The sequence below is a fragment of the Mirounga angustirostris genome, unplaced genomic scaffold, assembly GCF_029215605.1.
Source record: "Mirounga angustirostris isolate CCGP_5_RB_7025 unplaced genomic scaffold, mMirAng1.0.hap1 SCAF_13, whole genome shotgun sequence".
Classification (NCBI taxonomy): Eukaryota; Metazoa; Chordata; class Mammalia; order Carnivora; family Phocidae; genus Mirounga; species Mirounga angustirostris.
In genome coordinates this window covers 101,774,969-101,791,588 of record NW_026991721.1, presented here as the reverse complement: position 1 = coordinate 101,791,588, position 16,620 = coordinate 101,774,969, and the positions used below count along the sequence as shown (strand labels likewise).

At 43.8% G+C, this 16,620-nt stretch overlaps 1 protein-coding gene across 11 annotated transcripts in view; it reads left to right on the top strand.

Annotated features, from left to right (window-relative positions):
- Nucleotides 1–16,052, top strand: part of POU2AF2 (POU class 2 homeobox associating factor 2) — a 497,177-nt gene extending 481,125 nt beyond the window's left edge. For all 11 annotated transcript variants that reach the window (XM_064577479.1, XM_064577475.1, XM_064577481.1 and 8 more), the window contains 3 exons: nucleotides 6,726–6,768; nucleotides 9,324–9,628; nucleotides 10,843–16,052. In XM_064577479.1, coding sequence (XP_064433549.1) covers nucleotides 6,726–6,768; nucleotides 9,324–9,628; nucleotides 10,843–11,244 — 750 coding nt within the window. In that variant the 3' untranslated portion in view covers nucleotides 11,245–16,052. The remainder of the gene's footprint in view (nucleotides 1–6,725; nucleotides 6,769–9,323; nucleotides 9,629–10,842) is intronic.
- Nucleotides 16,053–16,620: the final 568 nt, after the last annotated feature.

Sequence of the window (16,620 nt, the reverse complement as noted above, 5' to 3'; positions counted from 1 at the left end):
GGGGAGGCAGCATGGTGCTTTAGTTAAGAAATGGGCTCTGAAATTCCACAGGTCCTTTTTAGATCCCACCCACCACCATCACTACTGGTTCCACCTACTAAGTAATGTGGGTTATTTCTCTGTTCTTCAGTCCCTCATCATTAAGATGAGAATAATATCACCCATCTTTGGGGATTGTGGTTAAATGAGATAATACGTATAACACATTTGGGTGTGTGGTTAACACTTTGCTTATGAAATGACAGGTATGGGTTTATGAATTACTTCTATTATAATTTAAATCTCTGAGAGAATTTTAAAATTATGGGAAAATAAATTCATTTATGCTGTGCAAAAATAGAAAGGTATCTACATCTAGTTGCAATATTTAGCTATTCAATTGTTTTGGTCAGACTAGATGGTCTGGAGGTGGGGTGATCTCACCCACAACAAAACTGGGTCCTGCATAAAACACCTTTTAATAAGATGTTGACCTGGCAGGAAGTAAGGGAAATCTCCAAAGTGGGGGGACGTGGGAGGAGGAGTGTTGGCATGGGAGGATGGGGAAAAGTTTGATCAGAAATTAAGCCATTGAATGATGAGGTGATCACACCAAAAGGCAAGTTCTCCTGAGAACAGGTGTCCAAATCAGCTTTATGCATGAACTGGTCCTTGAATGGTTGCCAAGGTTGAGGAGCTGACCTTGGGACTCCAGGATTAACCTGGGGAACCTGGAAGGGAGCTGGCTCCCTAGAAATATAAACATAAATCTTCTGGAGGAAAGCAGTCTCAAATTAAGACCCCAGATTTTACAGATTAAGGTTAACCAGATATAAGCTTTAACCGAAGATCACCAAATGCATAAGGAAGCAAACCACTATGAGTGAGAGTCTGCATAAACAATAAACAATAAATTTAAATTCCTAGAACTTTTAGATATTAGAATTACCAAATACAAAATATACGGTAACTCAATAAATAGAAAACAGTCAACTAGAGACTATCAAAAATTACCAAGCAGATTTTTTTTTTAAAGATTTTATTTATTTGACAGAGAGAGAGACAGTGAGAGAGGGAACACAAGCAGGGGGAGTGGGAGAGGGAAAAGCAAGCTTCCCACCGAGCAGGGAGCCCGATGCGGGGCTCGATCCCAGGACCCTGGGATCATGACCTGAGCCGAAGGCAGACGCTTAACGACTGAGCCACCCAGGCGCCCCCCAAGCAGATTTTTTAAAAATCAGATGGAATTTATAGAAATAAAAAAATATGTATTCATTGATAACTTATAAAATGCAGTGTATTAGTAAAACAACAAATTACAGTTGAAGAAAGAATTAGTGGAGTGGATGTAGATCTGAAGAAGTCTATAGCAATTTATAGCAAAATACAGAACAGAGAATCATGGATATAGAGAAAAATAATGGGAGGTTTGGGGTATAGAGAATGAAAGGTTTAACATACATCTAAACAGAGTCCCAGAAGGAGAGAATAGGGATGATACAGACAAGGCAATATTTTAAAGAGAGGGCAGTTGAAACTTTTCTAGAGGTAAAATGAGGTTAATTTGAAGAAACTTGAAGACAAAGGGAGTATATTAAAAAGCAGAGATTTAGGGGCACCTAGGTGGCTCGGTCAGTTAGGCGTCTGCCTTCAGCTCAAGTCATGGTCCCAGGGTCCTGGGATCAAGCCCTGCATCTGGCTACCTGCTGAGCAGGGAGCCTGCTTCTCCCTCTCCCTCTGCCTGCTGCTTCCCTTGCTTGTGCTCTCTCTCTGTCAAATAAATAAATAAAATCTTTTTAAAAAATAAAAAGCAGAGATTTAAAAAATGGGCAGAAAAACTGAATAGATATTTTTTTCCAAAGAAGATATACTGATGCCCAATAGACATGAAAAGATGCTCAACATCATTCATCATCAGAGAAATGTAAATCAAAACCACAATGAGACACCACCTCACACCTGTCAGAATGGCTACAATGAAAAACACAAGAAACAACAAGTGGCAAGGATGTGGAGAGAAAGGAACCCTCATGCACCATTGGTGGGAAGAAGGCAAGCTGGTGCAGCCACTGTGGAAGACAGTATGGAGGTTCCTCAAAGAATTAAAAATAGACCTACGCTATGATCCAGTAATTCCATGACTGGGTATTTACCCAAAGAATACAAAAACACTAGGTCAAAGACATATATGCACTCCTCTGTTTACGGCAGCATTATTTGCAATAGCCAACTCATGAAAGCAGCCCAAGTGTCCTTCAATAGAGGAATGGATAAAGAAGATGCAGTGTGTATATATATATGCATATACACACACAGTGGACTATTACTCAGCCATAAAAGAGAATAAAATCTTGCCATTTGCAACAACATGGAGGGAGCTAGAGGGTATAATGCTAAGTGAGTAACAAATAGACTCTTAAATACAGAGAACAAACTGGTGGTTGCCATGGGGAGGATGGGTAAAATGGGTGAAGGGGATTAAGAGGTACAAACTTCCAGTTACAAAATAAATGTCATAGGGATGAAAAAGTACAGTGCAGGAAACATAGTCAATAATATTGTAGTAACGTTGTATGGTGACTACACTTACCACGATTGAGCACTGAGTAATGTATAGAATTGACAAATCACCATGTTGTACATCTGAAACTAATGATAACATTGTGTGTCAACTATACTTCCATAATAAATTTTTTAAAAAGCGGTCAGAAAGGAAAGAAAAATTGTCCAAAGTATAACTGCAAGGTCAACAGCAATCAGGGAAGCCGAAAGACAGTGAGGTGGTATCTTTGAAGTGCTGAGAGAGGAATAACTATAAGGTTACAATTGTGAACCTAAAAATATTATCTTTCAAGTACAAGAGAAAAAGACATGATATTTTCAGATAAATGAAAACAAACATTTTTACCGCCAACATCACCTACAGGAAAGGAATTTCCTGAAGGATTACTTTAAGAAGATGGAAAATGAATCTAAAAAAAAAAAGTCTCGAAGCAGAGTAAGCAAAGAAAATGGTGAACATATAAGTAAATCTAATACAGATTTACTTAATAAGATGATGACAATTATGATGTCTAATTTGGGAAGATGTAATAGAAAGGAACAAGCTAAAATACAAGAGAATAGCATACTCATGTAGATTAGGAGAGGTGTAGTGAGAGTTCTAAGGATTTTGTCAGCGGGAGTTTTCAGATATTGTTTGTAGTCTTTGTTAAATATGCAAGGTAAAATGTTATGGGAAACCATAAACAATGAAACCAGAGTTGCAATTTCCACGGCAGGTAGAAGGCAACACTGTGTAGGAGAAATGAACACGAGAGGCTTCTTTTCATCAAACAGTGGATAAAATCAACTAGACTTGCAATCGTGAAACCACTGTGGGGTCTTCGGGCGGTAGAGCTGGGTGGGGGCAGGTGTAGCGCTGACTGTCCGGCAGTGACAAGGAAGCCTGGGCAGAAGAAGCAGGATTAAGAAGAAGATTCCATCCAGGGACCGCTGGTGGTAGAGGAGAACGAGACGAGGGCCTTCACGGCAGAGATGCCGGAAGCTGTAGGGACCAGGTCAGCGTGGACTGAGCTTGCTCCCGGCCTGGGGGAAGAGCAGAAGCAGAGCCATTCCAGCCGACAGAGGTGCGGCTGGCGGGCGCCGAGGGGAGCCTAGGGTGCTGATACTTCTGTCCACGGGGTGGGGCGTGTGCCAGCATCTCACGGAAGCCTCCAGCTGTAAAGGTCCTGTATGTATATAGCCTCCGCCATAGCAGGGAGAGCAGGGGGGAGAAGAACGACAGGACGTCCCCCCCGCCCCCCGGCCCCGGCAGCATTCACACACCGTGCGTACACACGGAAGGTCGCCCAGGCAGAAGCAAGCCAGAGGGTGTAGGCACCCAGCCAGACAGAGCTGGGGAAGATGGGCCCTGGCAACATGAGGAAATGTGACCCAACCCAAGTGCTTTGTATTTAATCATCGCCTCCTTTCCTTCCCATATAAGATGTAGGGCACCCTGATCTACACCCACTTCTGAGCCTGCCTGCCCAGCCTTCCCTTCTGCCACTTAAAAGTGTTAACTTCTTAAACAACAAGACACATAAATCAGAGCAGGGTTAGAGGAATATGCCATAGATTTGAAGGGGCATAAAGATGCATCTGAGTGATTAGAGCTAACACTTATTTCCTACTTGCTCTATGGCAGGAACTATTCAAAGCGCTTGGCATATAGGAGATCATTTAATCTCATGTGCCCAAGAGGCAGAGCTGGGATTCAAACACATACACTCTAGTTCCAGAGTCTTCACTCAAAGAATCTGTGCTCCTTCTGAGTGGTTGGAGGATTTTTTTTTTTTTTTTAAGATTTTATTTATTTATTTGAGAGAGAGAGAGAGACAGCGAGAGAGGGAACACCAGCAGGGGGAGCAGGATAGGGAGAGGCAGACTCCCCACTGAGCAGGGAGCCCGATGTGGGGCTCGATCCCAGGACCCTGGGATCATGACCTGAGCTGAAGGCAGACGCTTAACCCACTGAGCCTCCCAGGCACCCCGATTTTTTTTTAATACTTTTTTTTTTAAAGATTTTATTTATTTATCTGAGAGAGAGAATGGGAGACAGAGAGCATGAGAGAGGAAGGGTCAGAGGGAGAAGCAGACCCCCCACTGAGCAGGGAGCCCGATGTGGGACTCGATCCCGGGACTCCAGAATCATGACCTGAGCCGAAGGCAGTTGCTTAACCAACTGAGCCACCCAGGCGCCCCTGATTTTTTTTTTAAAGTAGGTTCCACATCCAGCATGGAGCCCAGTGTGGAGCTTAAACTCACAACCTTGAAATCAATACCTGAGCTGAGATCAAGAGTTGGACGCTTAACCGACTGCGCCACCCAGGTGCCCCATGGTTGGAGGACATTTTGCCTGGAGAAGATTAAGTGCCAGTTTGGTGCTATGAACTGCATGTTTGTGTCCCCTCAGAACTCATACGTTAAAGCCCTAAGCCCCAACAGGATGGTATTTGGTATTTGGTGTTTGGGAGCTAATTAGGTTGTGAGGGTAGAGCCTTTGTGAATGAGATTAGTGCCCTCGAAGAAGAGACACATGAGAGAGATGATCTCTCTTTCTGCTACATGAAGACAAAGAGAGAAGCCAGCAAAGCAGGCAGAGGGTCCCCAAGACCCCAACGTCGCGGGCACCCTTCCGCCTCCAGCACCGGGAGAAATGTTTCTTGTTTAAACCACCCTGTCTATGGTATCTGGCATAGCAGCCCAAACTGATGAAGACAGCTGGGGAAATAATGGGTTCTCTTGAAATATTTGAAGGGCCATATATGGAAAAAGGATTAAACCCTATTGTGTATGGACCAAAAAGATGAGAAAGAAGAAAGTGATTCTTTTCTGCCTGCTTTGTGACAGTCAGAAGTGCCCAGAGAAGAAATGGGCTTTCTGAGAGGGCATTGGGTTCTGCAGCGCTGAGGCTAACTGCACCCAGTGTTAATAACGTGGGCAGGATTTTGGCACCGAGTGGGTGGTTGCGTGAGGCTCTCTATAAGATCTCGTCCAACTTTTGAGAATCTATAGCGCTGCGAGGGACAGGAGCTCAGATCCAAAGAGCTAGATGTTCGGGACTCTTAACTTTTGCAACAGCTATTTTTTCCTAAATAACGTTGTTCCTGGGCAGCGTGGAGCCAGAATTTGCAATTGTACATTTTAGGACTCAGCACACCTGGATACCCTTCCTCCAGAGGTCAGCTTCGGCAACAAGGATGCGTTCCCCACCCCATCCCTAATACCAGCTTAGGTGCCCCCCTCACTCGGTCTTTCCCCAACCACGTCACTTCTCATACTACACTGCATCGTCTGCTTCATCGTCAGTAATATATTAGTTTCCTAGGGCTACAGTAACAAAGTGCCACAAATGGGGGGCGGGGCGCTTAAAGTGACGGAAATGCATTGTCTCACGGTCTGGAGACTAGAGGTCCAAAATCAAGGTGTCAGCAGGGCCGGCTCCCTCCGAAGGCTCTAGGGGAGCATACCTCCCTGCCTCTTCCAGCTGCCGGTGGTTGCTGGTTCTTAACCTGAGGTCCTATCACTCAAACTTCTGCCTCTGTCTTCACATAGCCTTCTCCCCTCTGTGTCTGTGTCTCTGTGTGTCTCTCTCCTCTTCTTAGAAGGGCACCAGTCATGTTGGATTTAGAGTCCACCCCAATTCAGTATGACCTCATCTTAATGTAACCAGTAATATCTTCAAAGGTCCTGTATGTATATAAATCACTTGGATCTATATTTGATATTACGGCAAGCAACAAAAAACAAAAGACAGATTATTCCATTTCACCTAGCCTGTGCTTTTTGGCATGTTTACCAGAATCTAACTTTGGTTTCTCTCATCTCTCATAAAACTTGGTTTCTGATACTTGATTTTTTTTTTAAAGATTTCTTTATTTGAAAGAGAGAGAGATCAAGTATGCGAGCAGGGGGAGGGGCAGACAGAGAGGGAGAATCTCCAGCAGGCCGCCCCCCCACCCGCCCCTGCTGAGTGCCTGAGATCATGACCTGAGCGGAAATCAAAAGTTGGATGCTCAACCGACTGAGTATCAGGCAGCCCCTGATATTTGAATTCTTAATCTTGGTTGCCCTCCTAGTTTAACCCCCAAATAATGTTTCTTAGTATCAGAAAATAAAGCTTGTAAAATGTATCCCTAATCTTTTTTTTTTTAATTCAAAGTTGCAACTAAAGAAAACATTGCACTATCTTTGCCTTCCAGAGCGGTGTCAGCAACCCCCAGTCTCCATTTGCTCAGATGCCAGGTGAGTACTTGAGTTCAACGAGCAGTTGATTAATTCCCTTTCGCATTCAAGTCAGACACTGGGGCTTCCATTCTTTTATAACTGCCTTACAGCACTTTGGAAATTTTACTTTTTCAATCTAGGTATTTTTAAAATAGAAAATCAGTGAAGACACACCTAATTCAGTCATTCCTGACCTCAGAGTTCATTCTGTCTTGAAGACAGCCTTTCCATCCCTTGCCAAGGAGAAGCTTCGTGAGCAGAAACAATAGCAATCAGGCCCTTGACACAATTTTAAAATGTCTAAAATTCTGGCACCGTGATCTGTTAGATTATACACCTGCTTTAAAACAGAAGGAGAGAGACCAGTGGGCAGATGGAGGAACTACCATTTACTGGGTGCTCTCTATAGGTCAGGCACTTTGATAAGCATCTGGTCTTCATTTCAATACATATGTCTCATTAAATCCTCCTGTGGAGATGGGAAAGGGGCATTCTCATTCTTAGTAATAGGGTTTCGGACTCCCATCCGCATGCACATGCTCATGCACGCGTGCGCACGCACACACACACACACACAGACACTCTTTTCAGATCCCAAACTCAGAAGTGGCTTAGGCTTTCTCAATAATTTTAGTAAGCTTCAGAGCTGGGTAAGAAGAGGAATGAGAGCAATAAGAAATCTCACATATCTGAACGTCTCATTGTGTTTTCCAATCATGTTTACCATCACTGGAATCTGGTTACATCTGCTCCCTTCTATAGAAGGACATTTTTGCAGCTTTTCTTACTATCTCAAATTATTCTTCCCCTTTTTAGGAGGAAAATATATGCATAAGAGAGCACAGGTTTTTTTTCCTTGGTGGTTGTTTTTACTTGGAAATGGGAAGCGAAGACATGAGATCCTGGAAGCCTTGTTTACCTATTCCTCATTCTCTTCTCAGCCTTAATGACTCCCGTGGATATAAACTCATTGCATGAAACAGAATTTTATCTATTGATATTAATTTTCACTTGCACACATTTTTTTCTTCTATGGAAGTATGCTTATGATGAAACCCCTAACCACAGCTTTCAAATTCATGAGCAGATTAGAAGTTTGGGGCTATAGAATTTAAGATGAAAGTAGAGTGAGTAGAATTTGCTGTAAGTTTCTACAGGGAGTTCTGATTTCCTCTGAATGAATGAATAAATTTACATGTAATTGTTGAACACAGTATTATACTACTGGGTTTACAGCAAATGTATAAGACATAAGCTCTGCCCCATGGACTTGGCAGGTGGATTAGAAACAGGATTGTAACTCAGGTGAGGGAGTAGTGAGCTTAATATAAAGTGCCACACCATGTGGCAAGGGCCAAAGTGCCATGTAGGTGGAGTAATGTGTGACTGTGTCATAATAACAAAGGAGAATGGTCTTCTGTCCCTGTGGGCAAGTAAGCAGAGTGGATTGGAACAGAGTCCGCAAGCGGTCCACTCTGGTTGGGGGAAGGTAAGAACGACAAGCACCTGCATCCTCCTCCCAGCTCAGCCTTTTTGTGACCTCAGGGTGTAGGTCTTAGCTAATTAGACCACATCCACCACCAGCTGGAATAATGAAACCATCCATTTTACGGAGCTTGAGTCTATGTCCCTCAATATGTTCTAAATGATAATGTGTTTCCTGCTACAGCTGAGCTACTGGATCTGAAAGGCTGTATCAAACACCTCTCTTTCCTTATGGGACAATTTCACTGGCCTTGCCATAAATGAGACTCTTCTTAGCTTCACCTTTTCCCCCTGTTTTCACCAAGAAACCTTTCTGTACAGGGTATTCTCTTCCCAAACTCTCCCGGGGCCCGGGTGAACTGAGTCAGGGACTGCCCATGGACACAAGAGGGCAGCAAATAACATGAGAAAGCCAGAAAACTTTTTTTGGGGGGGGGGGGTAGTCCTCTGACTTGGTGGCAGAGTAGCTCTATCATCCCAGAGCAAGCGAGCCACTTCTTGATGCCTACTAGGTATGAGACATACGTTAGAAGGTCCGTATACAAAGAAGTAGGAGAAGCATACAACCTGCCTCTGATCGGGGGTGGGATTATAGTATCCCTGGGGCTAGAGATACTGAACCTCAGATACCATGCCCAGAAACGGCCTGCTGTTCGCCGTCCTATGTACATGGAGACAGAGCTCAGACACTGGGAAAAAGACACTTCATTTGATAGAATGTAGATGGGCGAGGGATTTCTTTTCTTTTCTCTTTGCGCCCAAACTTTTCCTAGGGCAGTAACTGGAACACAGAAAGTGCACAACGTGTGTTGAGTGAGTGAATGAGAAGAGTTACTGCGCCATCTCAAATGAACTCATCTCCAAAGGCAGAGTGAAGGTTAAACATAGTTATTTGGGCTGGACCAGTTAAAAGAGGCAATGCAGCAGTATTTAATGCTTTTCAAGACCTATCTCTATTTAAATATTTGCCTTGGTATCCGGCCCGCGTTAGAAAGACCGTTCCCCACGTGGAGAGTCTCGGCTGCCACAGATACACCCAGACTTCCCATGGGGACAGTTTTGCCCGTTTCTTTTCCCTTTGGCAACAGGTTCACCAGTAATGACAGGTTACTATGGGGTCAGAAGATCGTGCCTCTCCGACTCAGACCTCCACAACACTAAACAGTTCGCGAGCGACGTCGGCACCTCGGGGCCCGCGGCCAAGCCCTTTGCCTGCGAGGCCCCCGCAGGGCAGAGCCACCCGGGCCTCCTGGATCCCTACTTCCCGGAGCCCTACGGGGACCACCGGCCCCCGGGCCTGACCCCCGGCACCGGCTCTCTGTTCAGCGCCTCACCCCTGCCGCCGCTCCTGCCGCCTCCTTTCCCGGGGGACCCCCCGACGCACTTCGTGCTTGTGAGTATGCAGGTGGTTCACGGTTAGGGAGCAAGGTGAAGTCTGGGCGCGCGCACATCTGGCCAGTGCGTGCACCTGGCAACCGGGTGGAAGCCAGATCTGGCTCGCCCTGCGCACCCCTGCGGCCTCCCTCAAAGATCCGCGCCGACTCCGACCGCGACAGGGTCTGTCCAGGGGCTTGTGAGGGGACGACTATACGGCAGGGTCTGTGTCCATTTTGCTAGGACTCTGCTGATCCTGCCAGATCGTTCCTCCCGCACCCAAGGAAAGAGCACTGAGGTCCCACACCCACAGACTAGGCTGGCATCTGCCAGAGCAGGCACATCAGGCCTTCTTCCCTCCCAGTCCCCACAACGCCCCTCCCCACGATATTTCTACCCTATAGAATCTTGCTCTCCCTCGATCCTAACAAAGAGGTGAGTTCATAAAGATCTGAAGAATACAACACCCATCTTAGAGAAAACTGTAAAGCCTTCAAATACAAAGGAATGAATCTCTAAAGATGGGACTTTCGACTATGGGGGGTAGAGGGGGGTGGGAATTAACATTATGGGGAAACTACTCCAGCCAGGAACTTCTGTGTGCCTTTGGTCATTTAACACTTGCAACAACTCGGGATATACTTGCTAAAGCCCCATTTTACAGATGAACAAAGTGAGGTACTCAGCGTCAGGAAGGAGTAAGTGGCGCAGCCAGGGACTGAACCCAAATCTTTCCAGCTCCAAGCCTCTGGAAGCTCCTACCTCTTGGCTCACGGAGGGGAGAAGCCCATCATGTAGTTTAGAGACCTGCTTCTTTCAGGAGTAGCCGGAGCTGACGTCCCCAGTGTGGACAGGGCATTTTAGGACTCTGTGTATTGTGAAGCTCAGAAGGAATGCAAGACATGGTACGTTGGAAGTGGTAAAATGCTGTACAAATGTTCATTCTGTTGTTCCCTCATTTTACTCATTTAATGTTGTTTTCTAGAGAAAGGGATTGTAATATATCTAGGGAACGGAACGCTAGAGCTAGAAAGGAACTTGAACTCTCACTGCCGGTGTCAAACAGAGGGGACAGGTGCCTGGTGAGGGGCCACAGCAGACGGAACAGCAGAGGGAGGGCCCCGAGTCCACTCTGGAAGCCGTGTCCACTGGCAGCCAGTGCTGGCGAGGACATCTGTCCGCATCAGAGTATCCCCTGATGACTAACCCCAGTCACCTTTCCATTCTCCTCAGAGGGACTCGTGGGAGCAAACGGCGCCCGACTGTCTCAGCCAGGCCGACCCCGTGCCCACCGACACCCTGCAGAGCCTGCCACCCAGCGCAGGTTGCCTCTCCCAGCCGGAGTCAGGGAGCACCGCCCCGCACAGGAGCTCGAGCTGGGGGGTGCCCCTGGCTGGGGCTCAGTCCTACTCACTGCATGCACTGGAGGATCTGTACCATGTGCCGGGGTACCCCATGCCACCCCCCCATCCCTTCACCCCTTTCATGACGATGTCCAACGACCTACCACACAAGGTGGTGCCCCTCTCCCCAGATGAGGGGGCAGACACCGCTGGCCTTCAGGACCCTTCTTCATGGACCAAAGAAGACGGGAGCATGGCGTGGGGGTCATATGAATGCCGCAGAGCTTACTGAGGGGCACGCCACCGGACTCCTGCCGTGCTTTTCTTTGAGCTGGGTTCGGTATTTGACAGATTGTTTTCAGGGTGTTTCCAGCTCATTCGGACCTGGATTTTCAGAATATGCCATCGCGCCACCCTTTGTAAATGGACCATGCATTTACTTGTAATCCTCCCTCCCACAACCCCACTGAAATACACGTGATGTTAATTCAGGATATCAGGGACTATATTCTAGTGAGACACTAGAGACTCATGTGTTGTTGGAACTTTAGGAACGCATTACATTTCTGAATTTCTGTTATCTTTGAAATACTTTTAGTGCTCATATTTTTCTTAAATTACATTTAAAAAGTTTGTGCAGATCATGAAATATACTGATTTTCCTGTTCAGTTTTTCTTAGTTATGAACTGTGTTCTGTAATAAGAGAAAAAGCATAGGATATAATATAGATTAGGGCACATAAAGCAAAACTCATTTTATACCATGTGATTTTTAAAGAGGAAAGTATTGGGGCACCTGGGTGGCTCAGTCATTGGAGCATCCAACTTGATTTTGGCTCAGGTCATGATCTGGGGTTGTGGAATCAAGCCCCACGTCAGGCTCCATGCTCAGTGCGGAATCTGCTTGGGATTCTCTCTCTCCCTCTTCCTCAGCCCCTCCCCCCTTTCTAAATAAATAAATAATCTTTTTTAAAAAATTTTTTAAAAAGGGGAAAGTATTATATATGTTTCTCTCCTTTGTGACTTGTAAACCATTTCAAATATAGCCCCGTAACTAATATAGCACGACATATAAACGCTTTATGTCTTTAAAATAGGATGAGGTCAGGAGACTATGGCTTCATAAATACATAGCTTTGACTCTGCCCTAAAGTCTAGGATGTCCAAAAATGAGTCTAATCCAAAAGCCGATATGGGCCCAAAACTTTCTTTGACCCATGGTAGCCTTAATCAAACCAGACATTGTTTCTCTGATGGAAAAACCTACAGTCATCAGAGTGGGTTAGTAAAATGGGTGTTCTATAATCAAATAAGAATAAGTAAGGAAAATGCGGAGAACAGAACTGGGCTGTTGGCAAGAAACAACAGACCACAAAACACCAAGAAGTACGGGGGCTTTGGAGAAGGACACATGGCCAGGTGTCATGCAAGCACCATGACACACAACACGTCCCATTTGAAGGAAGACCTTGCTGGTGGCTCATTGGTCCGAAATATACAGCTCTTCCCATGTATAAAGAAACTGACATCTGAAGCCTCTCTCCATCTCATGTAAGTTTGAGCCGGCACGGATTTCCTTTGCCAGTTGAGTTCACAAAGTAATTCCCACCAAGAAGTGGGCCTGGCTCCAGGCCAAGCCCGTCATAAAAGCCTCACACACACCTTGACTTTGCAGAGCACAGTCGAGGCCCACAGGTCCCACCCCACTCCTTCTACTATTTTCCTGCCACTTTCCTTTCTATGTTCCCATATTACATTTTCCTGACCCCTCTGGTCCCTTTTGACCCAATGCCTTTTCCTTCCATCTCCTGGGGGCCCATTGCTCTCATTTTCCACCTGGTTGTCTAAAGCCACTCAATACAGTTTCCATCACATCCTCTGTTACAGTGTCCCATGCTCTACCTCAGCTAGGTAGGAGTCTAGAAAGATCAAATAAGGACATTAATTCATACTTAGAAGTGACTAATGGATACTCCTCCTTGTCTGTGCCTTCATGGATATTTTCTGGTGAAGCAAATACACTCCCAATTTATGGAATGCCCACAGAAATGCTTGGATACGGAGCCTCCTGGGAGAGCATTCTCCAATGGAGATAAACTGATGGTCCCCAGACGCTAGGCTGCCCTCTCCCAGGTCCCCTGCCCCTACTTCCTCCCTCTCACCACACCTTGTCACAGCCTGATCTTTACTTTGCTCCATATTAGCTCTTCACTAGAAAGGGGCAACTTCCACTGTGGGCAAGAAAACAGCTCTTTCTTAAGTCCAGTGAGACTTGAGACCTCAGTCCCGATCCTGGGATCTTTGGCAGAGCCATCTGTCATCCAGGTCCCTGCATCCGAAAGAAGAGATCTGGGTCCCAAAAGCCATTTTTCTAAATTGGTTGTATACATTTCATAATAATTCCAGTCATCTGCTGTTGACCATTGTTACAAAGTAGCATATAGCACAATACTGGTGTGTAGACCATCAATATGTGTCCACGTAGCTTTAACTTCTGTTTGGTTATAATGCTAAATGTTAGACATGCTCATTTCCCTTAGTTTGCGCTTATCTTCTCACGGGTTATGTTCATCTTCTCACAACCTAAGGACACACTGGCTCTTAGGTAAGGAGAGCTCAGCAACCAGACCTCAGAACAGAGGTAAATGCAGGGATTGCAGTGCAATCCACATTCTTCTTAAAGCATCCAAGCCCTTTCACTATGCTTCACAAAAGTGATTTACAAGAAAGGAGACATACACGGACCCGCACTGCATCTAGTATCCATTTCAGCTACCTGGTCTAAAGGGGACAGAGGCATGGGGAGGGGTGTTAGGAATTCCAAGTGGTAGGGATGATTTTTAGGAATTCTAGTTAGCTTGATAATGTGTTTCTATATTATTACATATATTTCAATTTGGTTCAGGTTTATTGTTCTGGGAATTGACAATACTTTGTCACAAGGTGAAACCAAGCTACAAAATTATGACATGGAAAAATATCTATTTCTCTCCCACTCAAGTATGCTCTCTGTCCCTCTGCATGCTGGGGACTTAATGCATCTGGTCATAATAATGCATAATGCCAGCATCAGAAAAAAAAAAATGTGCATCCTCCTCTTCCTTTCCTTCCTTAAACCTGCTGTCCTCAGGCTCATAACTTTCCTGGGGAAAGCAGGAAAAATTAGAGAACTCAGGTTCAAAACACTATCTCCTTTAGGTCCTTTAAGGTTGAAGGTAAGCAGAGACGATGATGGCAAGTTCAAGTTACCCAAGAAAGCTGGCTAGATAATAATGTCAAGAAGAACCAGAAAGTGAATTTGCCCCTGCGAAAACTGCAGTATACACAATCCTCCCTGAAAGCACTGGAAACAGACATTAACAGCATGTAGTTGAGAGTGTTTGTGCTCTCTTATAATGTTATGCAAATCCCAGAGAATGAAAGAAAACCACATCTTTACCTAGTTTGTTTTATAAATGCTCTTAAATGAGCAGTGTGACTTGCTACACCTCGGTTAATAATAGAATATAATGGTACTATTGTGGTAGGGGAGGAAATACTCTAGTACTCTAAAGTACTAGAATTCTCTACAAGAAATTCCACAAAGGGAAAAGAATTCCAAATCCCAATAGAAAATATACATGTACATACGTAGAGATGTACCCACACACATAGACATATATATATATATGTATTACTAGTTGAGCACCTGGGTGGCTCAGTCAGTTAAGCGTCTGCCTTCAGCTCAGGTCATGATCCCAGGGTCAGGCTCCCTGCTCAGAGGGCAGTTTGCTTTTCCCTCTGCCCCTCCCCTCACTTGTCCTTGTGCTCTCACAATCTCTTCTCCCATCTGACTTCTCTCTCTCTCTCTAGTAAAAATAAATAAAATCTTTAAAAAATAAGTATTACTCGTATCTTTGTGCTCCTTTTTTAAATATGTAAATCTCAATAATACATTCACAAGAAATAAAACATCAGTAACACATAAAAAGCCGAAATGACTATTGATGGATCCAAGGTTTAAATCACCTTAACATTATAGTGATTCTACCAACCACATGCCAAAATCATACTTTCTTTAGGTTCTATCTTTGGGTTCTGTCTCAAGTTTCCTTTCTTTTCAAAACATTACACTGTTCCTTTACAGACCATATTCAATAAGGACTGACCCTAGAGAGCCTAAATGCGAAATCAACCACTCTAGCTAAAGAGTCTCTGACCAAACTCATCAAGCGAGGACTCACGAATGGCTCAGACATGTGTATCCAGCATCTGGCTTAGTGCCCAGCATGTTATAGGTGCTCAGTAAAATCTTCGTTAAATTGAACTAAAATTATGCCACAAAAATGATTAACTCTTTAGACTCTGACTCTAGGGGCAACATCTCTCTGAGACTGATGTGTAAGAAAACCCTGCCATGTTTAGTATTTCACATTAGCCATAGTCTCTGCAAATTTTAATAGTAGTAGTGGTAATATATTTAAGATGATTGGCTTAGTATTTTTAAATGTCTCTAAGAAGGAATCCTACTGAACTTTGACGTAGCACAGAAAAATGTTTGTATATTCGTTTAGTATCTACATGTACTATAATATGTTCCTAGGAAATCTCATACATAAAAGTTATTCAAAGCTGGGTGTTATCTCTGGTGTGATTAAAACAAATATGATAAATAGATATGGAACTAGAATCCCTAAAGATCAGGCTAAATAAATAATAAGAAAATCTTCTAATATTATGACACCATGTTATCTTTGATCTTTGATACAGAAAGATCTACTCTTAGCCTCTGATAAATAAGATGTGTGGGTTTGCAATATGCACTCTCATTGTTAGTATATTATAGGCCAAAAGAGGAGGACAGTAAAAAATCTTTACAAGTTCGAAAGGGAAGAAAATGTGGACAAAACAAATAATATTTAAGAATTAGCTCTTTTGCATTAGGAAAGCTGATAAATATCCCTACGGACTTTCTACCTAACGAAATATCTTGAGTGGAATAATCCAGAAGTTTAATGCTTAGTAAATGAATTTAGTCATAAATGAAAGATCACTCAATTTTTTTTCTTTCTTAACCTTGGTAATATATTCATAGGCTTTTATCACAGTCATCTTTATATGTTTTTGTACGTCTCAAATATTGCATAATAAAAATGTTTTAAGTAAAAGGTAAACTTCTCAAGCAGCATCTGACAATATTTTCCTTACTTAAATGATAAATTATAAAATGCTTATTCCCTACAGAAGCCTCTTGAGAAAAAGTTAAAACTTTGGATATGTTTAATGGGAAGAGACTGAGTTACCACAAATCATTAAACAATCTCCATCTATGAGTTTTCCTGATCATTTTCATATGGACCAAACATTCACTCTGGGCCCAGGAAGGACTGGTTTCTGCCAGGTTTTTGGAACTTGATATTTCCCACAAGGTTTGGTAACAGTGTCCCAAAGTCAAAATGACAAAGGAACTTTGCATTAATAAAGAGAATTTTAGAGCTGTAGTCAAATTTGGAGGGAATAAACTCCCCCTTTTTCCTTATACCGATACTCTTTTCATATTCATGAAATCTCCTACTTTGGGGGAAAAATATAATGCTCTTCAGTGTCATTTGCATATGAAAGCCTGCCAAAAAAATTCAGTTAAATATTCCATTTAAAACTTTCAAAATAAATGTATTCTATTCCCATT